This window comes from Asparagus officinalis, chromosome 7, assembly GCF_001876935.1.
Source record: "Asparagus officinalis chromosome 7, Aspof.V1, whole genome shotgun sequence".
NCBI lineage: Eukaryota > Viridiplantae > Streptophyta > Magnoliopsida > Asparagales > Asparagaceae > Asparagus > Asparagus officinalis.
In genome coordinates, this window is record NC_033800.1 from 57,194,260 (window position 1) to 57,212,819 (window position 18,560).

General features: G+C 34.8%; 1 protein-coding gene across 5 annotated transcripts; it reads right to left on the reverse strand.

Moving 5' to 3' along the window:
- On the reverse strand, window positions 3,218–16,981 carry LOC109850039 (hydroxyproline O-arabinosyltransferase 3-like). Of its 5 annotated transcripts, none has more exons than XM_020419938.1 (11): window positions 16,850–16,978; window positions 16,617–16,662; window positions 16,435–16,474; window positions 15,886–16,319; window positions 13,656–13,723; window positions 13,368–13,569; window positions 13,077–13,174; window positions 12,900–12,969; window positions 12,704–12,775; window positions 11,763–11,876; window positions 3,218–3,669 (listed from the first exon to the last, which is right to left on the reverse strand). In XM_020419938.1, exons 4-11 carry the CDS (start codon window positions 16,297–16,299, stop codon window positions 3,604–3,606), a joined length of 1,104 nt encoding a protein of 367 aa, XP_020275527.1. In that variant the 5' UTR covers window positions 16,300–16,319; window positions 16,435–16,474; window positions 16,617–16,662; window positions 16,850–16,978; the 3' UTR covers window positions 3,218–3,603. The 5 variants fall into 5 exon arrangements, with proteins under 5 accessions (XP_020275527.1, XP_020275522.1, XP_020275526.1 ...); XM_020419933.1 differs by lacking the exon at window positions 3,218–3,669 and adding an exon at window positions 4,603–4,807 and having other exon boundaries at window positions 16,850–16,981; XM_020419937.1 differs by lacking the exon at window positions 3,218–3,669 and adding an exon at window positions 4,603–4,807 and having other exon boundaries at window positions 16,435–16,520; window positions 16,850–16,981.

An 18,560-nucleotide genomic window follows, 5' to 3' on the forward strand; every position in this document is an offset into this window, starting at 1 on the left:
AGGCGCCACGCTGAAGCAGATGATAGCGAGGGTCACGAGACGTCCCATTTGAAGTGCAGGTGCTTCAATTTGAAGTGCGAAAGAAATAGAAGACTCTAGCAGGAGAGGTAAAGTTTCAAGACAACGATGATATACCTTCAAGGGAGTTTGTGAATTAAATCCAATGTGGAGATTGTTGGGATTGTATCTTTGATTCTTTGTATAACTTCATGAGAATTAGATAGGGTTAGAGATCTATCATGATTAGAAGACTTGGTCTCATCATGATTAGGAGTTTGAATCCTATTCTAATTAGAAAGTTAGGATGGAGATAGAGTTTTTGTTTCCATATATATATATATATATATATATTATATATATATATATATATATATATATAATATATATATATATATAATATATAATTATATTATTAGTAAGATAATGGGTATCCTTGTCATAGGAGGGGATTTCCTCCTTGACGCCTCTAAAATCACATGATTGAGCGACATTATGGATGATCCGTTCCATTGAACTTGATCTACATATTCTAAAACCCCAACACACCAAGTTTGGGGTAATCCGTCGTCGTTTGACCTCTCCATCGAGCCATGTGAAAAGTCTATCATTCAAAACCGTTAAAATTGATACGAGTGGATGAGGTCAAACGAGCGACGGGTTCACCCGAAACTTGGTGTGTTGGGGTTTTAGAATATGTAGATCAAGTTCAACGGAGCGGATTATCCATAACGTCGCTCAATCATGTGATTTTAGAGGTGTCAAGGAGGAAATGCCCTCCTATGACAAGGATACACATTAATCTCTCTCTCTCTCTCTCTCTCTCTCTCTCTCTATATATATATATATATATATATATATATATATATATATATATATATTCTTCTATTGTTGGAGGAAAAAAAAGCAGAAGAGAGAGAGTCAATATTCTTATAATCTAGGCTTAGCAGAGGGCATAGCCTGATTAAAAAATATGTGCAAGAGGCAAGAGTTTCGTAGTTTTTGTCCGTGTAAAAGATTATATCATTGGGAGAGGGTTTCACAGTCTTTGTTCGTTCAAAAGATTATAATGAGCGGGCTTTAGAGATAATATGAGAGTTAAATTGTATATGTGAGGTTGAGAGATTGAGAGATGAGAGATAAGTGGTTCCTCTTGTAGTACCCCCGATACATAACGGATTTCTCGTATTGTTGCCTCGTAAACGTATGTCAAAGTTGGTCGACTGAACCACGTAAATCTCGGTGTTCTTTCTTCTTGATTGTGTTATTTTATATCTTATTGATTGTGAGTTCGCTTCCGAATTGCGCATATTGTAGTAGGCGGGGAGAGTAAAATTCCCCAACAAATAAAACCGATCCTTTATTATTTTCAACATTAACAAAGAGATAAGAATTAAAACAAATATAACCTAGCATGTTAATCAATTGATCCTTGTTTATTTAATGTCTATTAAAACAACTTAAAAGATATTACGTTGTTAACTATAAGTAGGGTAAATTCCACTAAACGCCCTATAAGTTTGGGTGTTTAGAACTTGAGCCCCCAAAAAATTGGAACTCTCACAAAACCCCTAATAACTTGGGAAATTTTATAAGATCCCTAAAACTTAGCCCCTAATTTTACAATTTAGTTATATATCATCTATTTAATAATATACCATGCCCTCATCTTATTTTTCTTGGGTATTCCTACAACGTGGTTTGGATCTGCAAATCTTAATCTTAAGATAAAATTTCAACCAAAAAGTGTAGATGTAGTACTAATGTAGTGTTCCTTTCTTCAGCAATCTAAAACGCCCAACCCACATGATGACCTAAAGACTAACCCGGCCCACGTTAGGAGTTAAGAAATAATCTGATCCTGTTTACCTCCTACAGTCAGCAATTGAGGGGAGGGGGATTTAACTGAGCGATTCACTGTCATATATAAAGAAAAAGAAATATTAATGCTTTGTTTGAGACTTTACTAAGGAAAGGAACGGAAAGTTAAATAATGGAAAGAAAACATAGGAAATGAAAGTGAAAAGATAAAATGTTGTTTGGGAGTTTAGTAAGGGGAACGGAAATAAATTTGTTTTACTTTATTTGGGAGTTCAAATAAAGAGGAGGGAAGTGAAGTGAATATGTATAAAGTTATATAAATATCCTTACATATTAGATGTGAGTATATAATAGCCATTGATTTTAATATCATAAGGGTATAATGTCTTATCGCATTGTAAAATTTTACATTGATTTTCACTCTATCCTTTACCCCCCACCCCCCCAAATTGGAAGGGAGGAAAATAGAAGGAAATTTAACCTTGCATTCCATCCTCTAACCCCTCAAAAAAGCTCCCAAACAAATGAAATTTCACTTTAACTTCCATCTATTAACCTCCATCCAAACAAGGTGTTAAGGGAAAGGGAAAAAAAGAACTAAAAAAAAGGGGACCATGGGATTATCTCATTAGACTAAATAGTAAAAGTATTATTTTCTCAATCATGATGTTCATCATTTAGATACATATATTAGGATAGTTTATAGCAATGGAAAATGAGCATTTACGCAATTATTGCATGGGTACTTTTTTTTGGGAAAATTTTGGATTTTCATTCAACAAGAGATAGCATTTACATCCAAACTCAACTTCCGAACAATACAATGAAATCTGGATACATATTATTGCACCGTTATAATTGAGAAAGCGACCTTCTAATTACGAAGGTGACAATGAAGAGGGTATTATTAAGAAGATCAAGATCCTCAAAGCAAAGAAAGCTTTTCCAGCTAGAAACAGATCAACATCATAGCTTTGATTCCTTTCAATGAATTTCCTACAGCACCGAAAACATAACCGAGCTTTCTTCCCATGCTGATGGTGACCAGCGCACATGCATCAATCTCCTTGTATCTTGTGACCACCATTGATTAAGATTTTAAGGCAAAGTCATGTTAATTGCAGTTAGACCCTCTGTACTATTGCCAAATTATGGAATAAAGCCCTCCATTGTTGTAGATGGAACCCTTGAATTCTCAACTCCGTTCGTTTCGCAATAAAAATTGGGCTTCATACACTGAATTACACTGGCATAATAAACGGGAAAACTAATAGAGTCGAGAGTCTAGAGATTCCATCTGCAACAATAGAAGTATAAAGGGTCTATCTACAATTAACACATAGTCAAATCTCATATAATTTTCACAATTTACCCATAGAGTAATCCGTATAACTGAGAATTCACAAATGGTAAAATCTATAAATCAAGGAAGAGTAACTTAAAAGAGTTCATCCACTGTAATCAATGAAACATTGTGACGGATGCTAAAGTTCCTACTGAGAGTCTACTACACTGTGCATCACAAAACCCACTTCAAATCATGACAACCTTTGAAGAAACTGTTGAAGGAAACCAGCAACCTATGGAAGCTTCGGCATTTGATTGAGGAGTTTGCTTATTTAGAAACAGCCACCAGAAAAGTACAGTTACTTCTGCTCCATCTTTCTCTCAACCAAGACGATCTTCCTCTTATGTTTATTATGGGCGCGCTCTTTCCGATTGTGTGTCTAAAAGAAAATTTAACAGCTAGTTTCCTTAAAATGCCGTCTCTTTTATAATATTTCACTAGCTTGAATCATCCCAGCCTGGAATATTAGCTGTAGCCTCATTAACCATTTTCACGAGGGTAACCTGCACAAGTTAAACCAGTAATGGTTATGACAAGAAGTTTTTATTGAAACTGACCGAGTTGCCAATAAGCATGCAGGTTAACTGCAGATGGACCCCCTGCGGTATATCTGTTTTCCCTGTAGTTTTATTTCCAGAAAAGACCCCCTAAGTGAAGCTTTTGTCTTTATTTATCCTAATAGAAAGAGAATTCTTTTTGACAATTCACCACGACAACACCCCCCCCCCCGCCCACCCACCCACCCTCCCACCCAAATAAAAAAAAAGAAAAACCAACATCAACAAAAAAAAAGGAGTGAAAAAGAGTCAAAGAAATTCACGGAAGGGGGGCTACGGCAAAGATAAAACTTGAGGTGTAGTGAGTTCAAAACAGTGACACCGCAGGGGGTCTATTGCAATTAACCCAAAGAAAGCTATACATGCAATTTAGAACGGAGATTAAATAACACTTGAATTGAAATATTTACGACCATAAACTTTCAACTTATAAGGAAATTTTGATCATATTCTAAGAGGGACTACTGCAAATTTCATCACTTTCCTAACATCTCACGATCAATGTAGGACCCATAACCCGTTCGTGATACCGAGGAAAAAGAGGATGAGCCATGAGGCCATGTGGGTGGTCCTATCAACCGTGTATCCAGTTGACATTATGTGAAAATGATGCAAAAGTTAGCACCAAGTAGTAAGATCGATCTTCAACTCAGAAAGTTCTCATAAGGATGAGTTGAAAATTCAGTAAGATCTATAAGCACAATGAACCCAAATATTTATACAGATACATTATGTGAACATCATGCAAAATTTAGCACCAAGTAGTAAGATCGATCTTCAACTCAGAAAGTTCTCATAAGGATGAGTTGAATTCAGTGATATCTATAAGCTAAATGAACCCAAATATTTCTACAGATACTTCACATTGCGTGCAACCCAGGAAAAGAAGATTCATTCAAGGAATTCATTAACTGAAAGGAAAGATAGATATCTATCGTCTTTTTATGTTTGCTTAGCAAGAATTTATGTAGAAGAGTTAAAGCTAACTAAGGACCACAATGGGAGAGGACTTGAATGATGACTGACAAAAAACTGGAGCCTGCCTAGACGTGCCATGGCCTTTTCTTTTAAATCTTGGACCTTCCTGGCAATAAATATATTTAAAATTAAAATAAGGAACTCAACCATGAATGACATATTGATATGTATGCACTCGAAATTTCCAACTATGGTACAAATTATCTATTTATCTAGTAATTATCAAAGTAACCAAACTATATATATGTGTGCGTCTATACTCTATATGTGCCTAATGGGCATGAGGTGGCGACTTATTTTGCTAAAAAGGTACGAAGAGATTACCATGGGTGTAAGACCCACCCAAGAAGTCACATCCCATGAGTGAGTCTCACCATCCTCACAACCAACACACAAGTGCACAAGCGCATGCACCCACACACAAACATATATGGGTTCTGATTATTATGTGGAGGTAGCTGAGCTACCAAGAAATAGAAGTAGTGTGTACCAACCTTTCAATGTGACTAGTAGCATAAGCCTCACTACATGTCTAACATCTATAGCTCATTTAGTAAAATGAGCTGCCACATCATTTGCACTCCTGCCCGCACACAAACAAATACATATATGAAATAATGGGCATGAGATGACAATACATTCTAGTAATCAAGCTACTAAGAGAGATTAGTGGTGAGGCTTGTCCTGCTTGTCAAACCGGTGTAGGTAGACCTCACCAGTCATACCTCTTGTTAGCTCATTTTGCTCAATGAGGTGACAACTCTTATCCAATATCCACATACACGCACATAAACACATACATACATGCATGCATACCAAGCATTCATACATACATATCATATTCCTTTTAAAAGCACGAGTGCAGGAAAAACTTTTCATGGTCAATATTACCATTCACTATTTTGAATATTTTATTTAAATCTTAATCTATTCTAATTTTAATCATATCTTATCTAATTCCACGTGAACTATCTATAGCTCAACACTTTAAAAAAAGTTATTTTGAATGTTTCATCTAAATCTTAATCTATCCAAATACTAATTATATCCTATATTAACTCCATATGAACTACTTATAGCTTAACAAATTAGAAAAAATAAGATTAAGAAAGTATACGTAGATAACATATTATAAAACCCAAAAATTTCAAAAATTGTATATATCATACTCCTTTTAAAAACACGAGTTCAGGAAAAACTTTTCATGGTCAATATTACCCTTCACTATTTTGAATATTTTATTTAAATCTTAATTTATTCTAACTTTAATCATGTCTTATCTAATTCCACGTGATCTACTTATAGCTCAACAAATTAGAAAAAAAAAGATTAAGAAAGTATACGTAGATAACATATTATAAAACTCAAAGTTTCAAAAATTGCATATAATAACCTTAAAAGTTTAAAATTACACAAAACACCTTGACTTTTTAAAACTTAAAAACAAACACGAAATCTAAAAATTTAAAATTTACAATTAATACCCTCAACATTTTAAAAATTAAAGAAAAAACCTTAAAATTTTAAATTAAAAAAACACCCTAAAATTCTGAGATTTCAAAACTTAAAAACAACATAGATGAATTCCAAGGATTACCATTAGGCACTTAAATTTTTTAAAATTTATAAAAAAATAACATCAAAGTTTCAAAATTACAAAAACTCCCTCAAAAGTAAAAAAAATATACAAAAATCTTGAAATTTTAAACCTTATAACCGGTACACATCAAATTTAGAAATTATCAGCAGATCGCTAAAAATTTAAGTTTTTCAAAAAACAACCCAAAATTTTAGTAATTGTAAAAATATTTTCAAATTTTTAAAGTTACAATAAACATTCTAACATTTAAAAACTTACCACCAATACATGAAACATGAAAATTATAAGCATCCAACTTAAAATTTAAAATTTTCATAAAATACTATCAAAGTTTAAAAATTACAAAACACACCCTCAAAAGTTCAAAATCACAAAAAGGCTGGAATTTGGCAAAGAAAAGAGGAAATATTTGATATTATTACATTAAGATATATAAATTTAACTTTTAATTTAAAATTTATCATCCTTTTTAACATCTAAAAGTAGTCTAAGTTGATGCCAATAAAAAATAGTAATTACAGTAGATTAAAACTATCCAGTTAAGGAATAAGAATTTAAAAATATATGATAGATTAAAAATTAAAATTACTATATAAATTCATGGAACTACATATAATTTTACTAATAACATTCATTTATAGAAGACAAATTAATAAAAGACTATAATATAATAGGTTAGCATTAATTGATTATAATGTATAAACATTTCTCTCTTATGTTGATAATATTTATAGGGTATAAAATACAATTGAGTTATGTATGGAGAAAGTATCAGAAAATTCAGAGAAATCATTTAAAAAAACTAAGTTGTTTCTTTTCAAATGAAGAAGTGAAGGAAATAAACTCAAAATTCGGAAACATTCATGAATCACCTGAATTGACATTGATAAAAGGCATATCTAGCAAAGAAGCACTGACCGAATTCCCTTTGAAGAACATATTGAACAATTTTGTTCTACTTAAGAAAGCATTCTTCATTAAAGATACAAGAAAAATTAGTAAGTACTTATAAATTTTTACACTTTATTCTTGAAATACTAAAGGAATCATAAACTTAATATAAGATTATATACAAATAATTTTACAATAGAAACTAAAGTGAAGTAGTTGATCAACTATATTGCGAGATATAATAAGCAAGATAAGATGAGGAAAATCACTATAATGGACAAAAAGTATGCACATGTTACTTAGTTGTCATAGTGTAAGTAAAAAAAATTAAAATTGATATTTTTCTGCATAGTGGCACGACTCTACAAGTAACCTTATTTGAGGATATAACTACCAATGAAGGATTAATTTTTAAGGACACGATCAAAGATAAGCATGTAATAGTACTATCAGATTTTAAGATCTTTAAATATGAAGGTAACATATTTTATAACTAAAATTCTTATTAAAGGTCACTAAACATAAAATTCACATTATATCTATTTCAAATTTGTAGGAAAGATATGCATGTCATCGTAAATTATGTTAATAATATATATCAATTTAAAGATACAACTTATTAAAGAAATAATAGAATGATAAGTAAACCAAGCAAACATCTATATAACATGATAAAGAAAAAAATATTACAGTTTAAAGCTGATATGCAGGGCTCATTCAGAACAAGCTGCTAAAATAAAAGCATCTCCATCAAGGCGCTTTATAAATATTTTATAGAATATTTTATAGAATAACTTAATTTTTTAAGTAAAGTCAAGAAACTTTATAAGAGATTCTCATGAACTCTTTTTATATTTTTATATGGTTATATGAATGCTTTTATCATATAAAAGTGTACTAGAGTTATCATTAATCTTTATTTTATGATTTTTTCTGAAGTCTATCAATGATTAACAAAATTTATATTATCTTTAGTTTCATTCTAGCTCACTTTTAATTAATCATCTTGGCTTATTGGTTTTAATTATCCATCCTTCTTTTATAATGCTATTTTTTCAAGTGTTTTTAACTTTTCCAATATAATACATTCTCAAGTCAAGCTTGGTTCCATGTCGATCCAAATAACGTGAAAATTCAAATTAGCTTTACATTACATTTATTTTTTATCAATTCAATTATTAACATGAAAATTTTAAATTTAGTGTAGCTCATTCAAACAAACATTAAAGAAAAAAAAATAATCACAATACTAAAGTTTAAGGACATAAGTGAAAAAAAAACAATCAAAGTGAAACTGAGGAACAAATTTTAGTAAATAAATAAAAATATTTAATCATAGTATTTAACCACATGCATTTGCACGTACATAAAACCTAGTGTATATAAATAAACAGGTGTGTGAATATTAGTCTTTGACTCTAAGATGGATGGCAATTGTTAGTATTAGAAAGGATTAACTTTCATGACATACTTTCATGACATATTTATGAAACTCATCTTTTCTATCTTACTTGGGTTTATTTGAAAAAAATTGATGCGCGGATATGAAATGACAATACAAAGCCTTGTCTATTTAATCTTTATGGACTGGTTAGGTCAATGTATAAAATAAAGGGTTAACTGTGAACAGACCCCATGAAGTATTACCCAATTGCGAAGAGATCCCCTATAGTTCTATTTGTTGTGAACAGACCCCGTGTAGTTCTACTTGTTGCTAATAGCCCTCCTACAGTATTGGGCCCAAGTACGAATACACCCCTTAGTGAACTTTTTTAACTTTCTTAAAAGGTTAAAGGAAAGCAATTGCATTTCTATCCTTATCAATATAACTAAACGGGGTCTGTTTGCCTCCTCAGACATTTTGAATGATCTTAAGAGTCACAAAAATTCACTCAGGGGGTCTATTCAGAACAAGCAGAACTACAGCAGCTCTATTAGTAATAGATAGAACTCCAGGGAGTCTCTTTACAATTAGGATATATTTCAAGGGGTTTGTTCGCAATTAACCCTAAAAAATAATAGATTATTTTGCAGCACACCATGCAAATTATGTACTCCTACTCGAATTAAGTACTAAGTAAAAATAGTCAAAGTTTCCCAATATACAAACATTGAGACTGATAGTTCCAAAACATGGTAATCATCGTATATGGAATTTGCCCGCCCAAAAGGAAGATGAAGAAACCCCTTTAACCAAGCCACTTGCATGATAGTTACGTAGAGATTACAGATAACACCAGATTACAGATAACTGGTGTTTGCTATCAGTGATCATGAAGAAGTGCTTTGTTTCCATAGACACACGTCTGAAAGGTTATAAGTGTCCACATATCAACAACCTCAACAAGGCAGTTCACCGTGTGTCACACTTTTGTAAATAGTTTGCAATTACACTGGTAAGGAACAGAATTTGGTAATTTTAGCTCTCACTCCAATGCTCCATTAAAAGGATAACTCCATTTGTCAGCTAGAGGTTGTGTTTATTTCTAAATATTTTGCTTTGTTATGCCGAGATTACCAAATCACCGTTGAAGCGGGCATCTTCTACAAGGAATTCCTTTTATGTTTAGGATATGATCATGACCCCCCTTACACTTTATTCCAATTCCACATGAGTCTCTTTAGAAGACTTTGGACATAAAAGCATGTCTTATCAATATAAAGATTATCAACTGCAATGCAAAAGAGTAGCACTTAAAGGATCTTATCTTATGCTCGTCCTACATCCGTTTCTTAATTCTTCAATCCACCCATGCAGTGTAATTAGATAGCAATTTATCACATGCAACTATGGAAAGTCCTTGTTCCTCTAGGTAGAAACGTTATCCGATTATCATAGTTACGCAGTTAGCCAAAGAACTAATGTCTTTCACAAACTTATTATCACATCTATTTTTGTTAGCACTGTTTTAAAAAACCTCCGCCTAGTCCGCTTAGGCGTACGCCTAGGCCTAGGCGGTACCTAGGCCGCCTAACTAGCGCCTAACGCCTAGGCGGTATTTAGGCTGCCCACCTGGATTTTACGAGCGTTTAGGGGAGCATTGTCTGCTTACGTGGGATCCGTGGATTGCACTCTATAGGACTTCATTGTGATTTTATGTGTCGTAGCCTACACGTCCTCCAAACTTCATTTAACAGTAATTTGAGTTTATTGTTAACTTAAACTTAACAATAACTTATAAGTTAACAGTAATTTGAGTTGAGAATGAGTTTTTCACTGTTGAGATGAACTTATAATTTGAGTTGAGAAGTATAAACATACAAAGAGCTATTATAATTGGTAAACCAAGCAATTTAGTTAACAGTGTTGATATTTTAGTATTTATGCATCTTTGATTGGGTATATATATTTATCTTCAAGTATCACAATTAAAAAAAAGAAGAAAAAAAACGCCCAGAAACCGCTTAGGCGCCCGCCTAGGCGACTAAGCGTTAGGCGCCAAGTCTGACGCCTAGAAGCGCCTAGCGTTTAATGTAACATTGCAAAATATAGTTGAGGTCAATTTGTTCCAATGTGTCTAACAGTATAGGCATTACCACTCGTTCACCTCTTGGTCCGTTTAGAAAAATGAGATGTCTCCTCATATTCATTGCATACTTGTGTGTGGAGTGAGCGGGAGAGGCTTTTTTTTTTAAATACTTCTAAGGCATGATTAAGCTAGTTCTGCCCACTTACAAAAATGTGCATTACACGATACGGTTGGACGATCCACGTCGTTCAATTTAATTTACGCAGCTGAAACGTTGTGTTTATGTTTGTTGACCACATATGATACGTGCATTGAGTGGCTGCCAAAATTAATTGTTTTCTTAACAACCTCTTGATGCATGAGTTAGGTATTTAATATATGATTCAATTCATTTATCATGATCGACATATATTAAAACATCAATAAATAAAAAGTATTGATGTTTCAAAACTTCGTATTCATGTCTTATGTTTCTTTTAGCGTATTTATGTCAAACTGTTACTTTTATAAGCACTTATGCATGACTAATTACAGATTAGAACTCAATATGCCTAAATTTTCTTAGACTATTCAAGATCTGCAGATCAAAATGGAAGGAATGGTTAGTCAAAAGTAATGAAACACCATTTCACTTTATAGCAGGCAATGACATACACAAGTTAGTTATATGCCCTAGGAGGCTAGGAGTATTAGAATTGCTCCCACCCCCAACATGTATGTGTCTGCATGAATGCATGCATATGTATGTAAGGTATCCGTCTGTGTGTGTAGTAACTTGAGGTTGGGCTGACAAATGGGAATATGGAAATCGTTAAATAAATAATATGGAGATGACAACACAGCTTTAATATTATTAATACAATTATAATTAGAGGGAAGGAACAGTAAAAGTTCTTCCATTATATGTGGAAAGGAGGGGAGAGACAGTAGCAAAACCAGGACATCAAAGAGGAAAAAAGAAATATTTTCAATTGAGTATAAAAGTAATGAATGACAGCATGTGAATCCATTCACAGAGCTTGTTATAATGTCCAAAAAGTGAAAGAGATTGAATGTAGCATAATCTATGATTTCCAAGGATTTACAAATAAAAGACATACCACACTTTCAGGGACCCCTGGTGGTGGTAAGGTAAGATTTCTTGGAGGTGGGCCATGAAGGTGAGATCTTTTATCAAAGCGCCACTCGCCGATTTTTCCATAAGTAAGCTCGCCCTAATTTAACATTGAATTTTCAATAAGGGCGTACGCCAAAAAAGAAAAAAAAAATAAGGCAAGAGTTATCATGATCTCTCACCTTGCAAGTGTGATGGAAAATATCTCAAGTTCAGTGACTCAAGTTTGAAGACTTCACATACAAAATTATAATTTTTAACATGACAAACAAAACAAATATCTACAGGTAGGAAGAACTACTGGTGTCTGATTGTACATGATCCTCCTGTATCCTGTATGTGTGTGCATGTACACAGAGAGGGGGGTGGGGGCTCTACCACCTTTTTTTCTGTTGGATTTACTTTGAGATTTGTTTTGGTGTGTGATTTACATCAAGACTATCTTTGAGATGTGTGCCTTGATGTGAATCATGCACCAAAACAAATCTCTTAAGTTTATTCTACCCTTTTCCTATGTATATAAACATTATAGCTTATAAATATATGAGAATAGGGTATCATATAACATACTAGGGAATTCTCTCATACACTGTGAATAGTGATGTGGTCGAAGCCATGTGTTGTCGGTTGAGTAAAACAGGAAGAACCCCTTTATTCATTTGGTTGAGATTCAGGCATATCACTGTGTATGAGAGAATAAAGAAAGAACCCCTTTATTTAATTGACTAAGATTCAGCGATGTCACTGTATATGTTAGAATCTCTCGCTACGAATATGATACTTATTATTCTCACACACACATGCTCACGTATGAGGTGTATATTGTAAGCATGCCAGACAAATTAAAGAAACTCAATGATACTACATATTTAATGGAAGCTCATTTATGAAAAAACAGGTACTATAAATTAGTGGGAATGCAGTTACCTTTAATGAATAATCACATCCATAAGTGTAATGAATTATAAATGTTCCTCCCACCTTCAAGTCCCATGGAGGCTGAAAATGATGATTCAAATTTTCTCTAAACAAAACTTGTAATATAATCAACAAATAAAATAAACAAATAATTAAGGGATATCATAAAACAGAACAACAAAATAAGCGTTAGCATATATTCTACCTGTATCATAAAATCTTTTCGAAGAATATGTTGGACTCCATGCAACGCACTCGCCACTGCATAAGCATACCTTCGTTCAAAAGCACAAACAAGAAACAAAAAATAAATAAAGCTCGTCCAATTCTACTGCTAGATATCTAGAGGAGGTACAAGGACGTAGTGAAGAATAGCTCTCACATTTCCAATACCCAACCAAAAGCTTTATCTGTCTCTGGATCATCTTTCATTTTCAATGAGACATTCATCCATGTAGGAGCAATTTTTTGCAACTGGGACTGTGTTTGACCAATGTATTAAGCAATTAGTCATGCATAAGAAAGGTATTCTATAAGGTCTACAAGCAAGGGAATGTAACAAGTAATCTACTCAATAAATAACTCCGTATCATATGGCCATTGACCAAATTTCTGCAATTTTTTTATTATAACTCAAATAGCTGCATAGGAGCTGCAAACCAAAATGATTTACCTTCTGAATAATAACAGGAGAGTTCCCTATTGGGTCAACATTAGTCACAGGACCGTTCTCTTCAGGATAAAACTTCCGTATGATTTTCTCATTATCTGTTGGTTTAATGTAGAAAAAAGGGAACGCTGCAGGATAACTTCCTCGAGCCAAGTTTGGTAAAGGGTTCACAAAGATGTGATCCGGTTCAGCCATTAGTATATAGCTGCATCCATACAAGCAAGAAGGATGAGTGCAGCAATTAATAATGGAATTTGAAATAATAATAAAAAGTGACTCAAAAGTGCTCACTCTTCTTCAATATGTGCTCTCTCAAGCCACTGCACGAATGCCCATGGTCTGTTCAATACAATATAACCCTAAGGACAGCATTCAAGAGTAATGTGAAAAGAAAGGAATGAATAATCTTATTTAGCACTTTATAACATTGTAATTTCTGGTAAAGCCAAATTTGAAGAGAGACAAATATATGATACTGACATTGTGAAAAAGACATAGTTTGGCTTTGTAATTTAAGATAGTAGATCCGAAGAATGCATTTTCATTTAAGGAGGATATAAATGCATAATCTAAGTTAACATGCATTTTTTAGCATTCAATTTTAGAGAATTACAAAAACAGTGTTTAGAGAATATATCTTAAGGACTGAACAAAATGCATTCTTTATTCCACAATGAGAAATTTTAACGTTTAGTCAGTTAACATATGTGCCTAGAGCTGAATGTGACCCCACAATTGAGAAATTTTTTAACGTTTAGTCAGTTAACATATGTGCCTAGAGCTGAATGTGACCCTTTAAAGCAAAATATTCTATTATTCCAACTTTACATATAATACTTTATATCACATGTTTGCTATTTTGTTCCATGTATGTTCAGAGCCGACACGCCCAACAGGTAGAAGGTTGCCAGTTGTCTGATAATATAATGGTTTGTTTTTTTATCAAGAGAACAATTCCATAGATGTAAAGCATTTAGCTCCAATCAATTTTGTACAATATTGTTGTGAAACCATTTCAGCTCAGATAGCTGCATTACAACCTCCCAACTTTTCTAGCAAGAGGCTTTACAACTTGCATTGATGCTGTAAAATCAGAACATAAGAAACTTAGCTCTTAGCCAGTTTGTGTCTGTAACAGGCTCTGTGGGTGTCTGCTAAATGTTGGACATGTATAAAAGGAAGCCACATCGTTCAACAATAATAAGACACAATATAAAAATTATGCTTTTATGCATCATAGCATGTCGCTTACTATTAATAATGATATTGATTATATGATTTTCCTTGTGCCATAGTTGTTGTATCATCATTCCCAATGGCTTACATTTCCTTGTGTTCATAAGTTATACCTAAATCTAAGAACCTTCGTTTGGTGAAGCTTAAGAAGTAAAACATATTGATTATGTTCACAAATTTTTCTATAAATTCCCACCAACTTTGCCAAGGGCAAACAAAGTGTGTAAACCACCCATCTAGAATTCCCCGATAATGTTAGGAAGCAGGCAAAGTAAATACACCAAGAAAAAGAACATCAATTCATGTAACGGAATTCCATCCATAAAACAATAACAAAGCCTTTATTTCAAATTTTTGGGGCAGGTTACATGAATTTTATTCCTCCATTCATTTTTATAAAAAGATATCTCCTCTATTAAATTAATCACTATATTATCCTTCTTAATTGCGTCCAACCAAGTTCTATGATGCAAATCTCTAGTCATCCTTGCTTTATTAATTATAATTTTTCACTTCTTCTCATTGGCACATTAGTGGCGTCCATTGCATTGCAGACGGCCCAACCATCTCATTGATTGTCTCTCAGTCATCCTCAATAGGAGAAATCCATGGAATTTGGGCTTCTTATGAACGCATGTTTTTATTATACTATTTCCATTATCTATACATCCATCATAACACTAACATTTTTGCTACATCTATTTTTTGCACAAGTTGTTTCTTACTTGTGCATCATTCTGATTCATAAAGCATTGTAGCTCTTACATATGTCTTATTGAATGCTCTTATCAACTCATTGTTGTTCTATGACCACATAGAATTCCAGAAGCACTCCTCTACATACTATTTGATTCGAGAACAACATTATCCTAATCCTAAGTATCAAAGATGCTAACTTCCAGGTATTCTCTGGCCATTAATATGTATTATATGCCCATTTCTTTCTATAGTTTTAGTAACATTGTACCCTATGTATTATGTTTTCGTTCCACTAACTCTAAATCCTTTCGATTCAAGAGCTTATCTCCATTTTTAATTTAAAAATTATCACTTCCCTATTCACTCAACTAATTAACATTATATCATCGTCAAATAACATACATCGTAAGGTTTTCTGCTCCATATGTTCAGTAAATTTGGTCACAACTAATGCAAAAAGATAATGATTGATAATATGATGACTGTCAGTAGGGACATATACTTTCTTTCATATCCTTTCTACTTTGTTGCGAATGCATATGCTGTATTTCGAAAACAGAAAAATGACAAAGGAACAATCACTCACCCGGTCCATGCCAGACGGCAGGGGGTTGACAACAAAGGTGGGGATCTCATCAATCAAGTTATCAGGGTTCCCAGAATGCAAAACTCTTGTAAACCCTCCCATATCTGACCCCTCCACCTCCTTCATCTTCTTGTACCAGTAGTACATTATCCTGCACTGCCATTTGCTATAAGGAGCATCCGTCGCCGTTAGCGCAACATGAAATGGCCTTTTTGGTCCCACCGACTTCTTCAACTCCTCGGGCATTTGAATTACCGGGTCAGCAGTCGTCGAACCTATCATCTCTTTCACCCGTTCTTGATTCTGGTTGTGGATTACTAGTGTGACTAGGTTGTAGGTCGCAAAGAAGAACCCTAGAGTCAGTAGTATTAGGAAAATTGGGGAAGCCTTCCCCATAGCCTTCCTATTGATCATTTTGCTTGAAAATTCAGCCTCTGAAAATGTTGTTAGGTTTGAATTAGTAGTAAATTTCATCAAATTTACAGGCATCTGGGTGACAATTAGCACATAAACAACGAGAAACTAACTTTTTCTCATAGAATTACTCACCTGAGTAACATGCAAGAACCCGGGTCAGGGAATTGAAGAACTGCCAAGTTTCCACAAAAATAATTAGAAGAGTTCAGCCTCAAATGCTGTAAGAATTTAATTATTTTTAGATGACTACACAATTCTGCATTTGGGGAAAATTTAGCACATAAAACAGCAACTTTTGCTCATGAATTACTCACCAAACTAACATGCAAGAGCCCCAGATCGGATAATTCACAAACTGGCCTATTTCAAGAAATTTGTTTGAAAAAACAGGCAAAATTAGAGAGACCCATAAGAATAAAGACATGAAAATAGACACATAAAGGGGAAAAGGTGCAAACTTTTATTGAGTCCAGAGCAAGCAAAGCACCCTCTTGAAAGCGAAATCGAACCAGAAACCAAAAAAGAGCAATAGAAAGAGAGATCGTACCTTCTCAAACTTGAGTTTTGGATCTGAGAATTTTTGGAGATTTGAAAATTGAGGAAGTGGGAAGTTGAGGTGGGGGGGGTTTATTCTAATTCTAATTAGAGAAATCGTTCTATTTTATTCAGGTCGGCATTAAACACCATTAATTTGTGTTTTTTTAAGCACCAAAAATTCCAAATGAAGCCGGCTTTTTCACAAATAAACCCAATATTTTACCGGATATTATTTTCAAACCCCTTCACTCGCAAAATCATTCACATACCGAGAATATAATACTTAATTGTTTTTAAATCCATTTGTGTTTTAAGTTGCAAAATGGCAAAATGACCAAATTGGTATATTTTTTAGAGGTTTGGTGACATATTGGTATATTTTATTTTAGTTTTATCAGATTGGTATAAATTTTTGACTCTAGTGTCATATAGGCCTTAAATTTGACCGGAGTTACTGTTCCGACCAGGGTTGATGAGATTTTTTGTAAAAAACTTTCTCATTAAATACAATTTCCTGCTCCTAACCCCCCCCCCCCGCGCCTGCATCCCTCCTCCTCGCTCGCTCATCCTCTTCAACGGCGGCGGCGGCAGGGTTGATCAGAGGGGGTAACAGGCTGCTTGATAGCAGAATGGGATAGAATTGCATCTGGATGGAGGAGCGACGAATGGTGTTGGCCAGAAGCTGTGGTTGTCCATGGCTCGCTGGAGGGGGATCGGCTTAAAGAGACTACATCACACTTTCTTCGCCTGCAGGCGGCAAATGAAGCGAACAGATGGTTGCCTGTGATTAGGCACTAGCATTTTGGCACGATTGGTATTGTTGGGGAGGGTGTAAGTGCTGAGGATGGATGACAGGAGGTTTGAGGAGGATGACGGGGGTCATTGCTTTGCATGCGGCTGCGCTGATCAAAACGGCGCTGAGGAGATAGGGAGATGGGCGAGGCAGCCACGGTCGCTGGAGGAGGAAGGAGATCGAGGGGATCCTACTGTGGCGATTCTGAAGCACATAATTGAGCTACTGTTGCAGCAACATACGTTGTTGGTGGGGGACTGGCCCATGACTGATGGGGGGTTGCTGAAGCCAAGAGGACTGTTTCGGCAGAGCTGTGGACATATTTGGAGGTGCATCAGCATGTGGGAGAAGAGTGGGAGCTGATTGAGCGGCAAGACCCTGAGTAACAACGGAAGAGGTCTCTTTGGCATTTCATCGAACGGATTGTAAGCGATCCTGCAAGGCAGGATTCGGGCCTGAAGCTTGGGGCTGGTGGGTGTTCAAAGAGATTTTGGAGCATTCAACATTTGTGTGACCCTGCATGTGGCAACCTATACACAATTTGGGTACTCTCTCATAAACAATCGCTTGTTTAAAACCTTCAAACAAACCAACCCAAATGAACTGTGGCCGCGCCTTTCTAAGATCAAGTTCAATACACATTCTCGCTACACTAGGACGTGAGAGGGCCGACGGAGAAGGGACTCTCAAAACCTCAGCTGGAGATCTCTTTGTGACTCGCTGCGAGTGGATGCTGAGGCAAAACAGGTGGTGCTGCTGAAGAGAGCGACGCTACGGGTGGCGGCATGACGGGGATTGTGGAGCTGGTCAGGAAGAGAGCAGCGCTACTGGTGGTGGCACGACGAGGATTGTGGAGTTGGACAGAAAGAGAGCAGATGAAGGTTGGCCATGAGCGGGGCACTGTGACGGCGGCGACGCCGACGACATC

What these genes read in the sequence shown, in the direction of transcription:
- LOC109850039 (XM_020419933.1), bottom strand. Translation starts at nt 16,299, where the DNA reads ATGATCAATAGGAAGGCTATGGGGAAGGCTTCCCCAATTTTCCTAATA. An exon ending in TGCCGTCTGGCATGGACCGG is followed by an intron (nt 13,724 to 15,885) that starts GTGAGTGATTGT and finishes TGCTGTCCTTAG; the next exon opens with GGTTATATTGTATTGAACAG. An exon ending in CTCCTGTTATTATTCAGAAG is followed by an intron (nt 13,175 to 13,367) that starts GTAAATCATTTT and finishes GGTCAAACACAG; the next exon opens with TCCCAGTTGCAAAAAATTGC.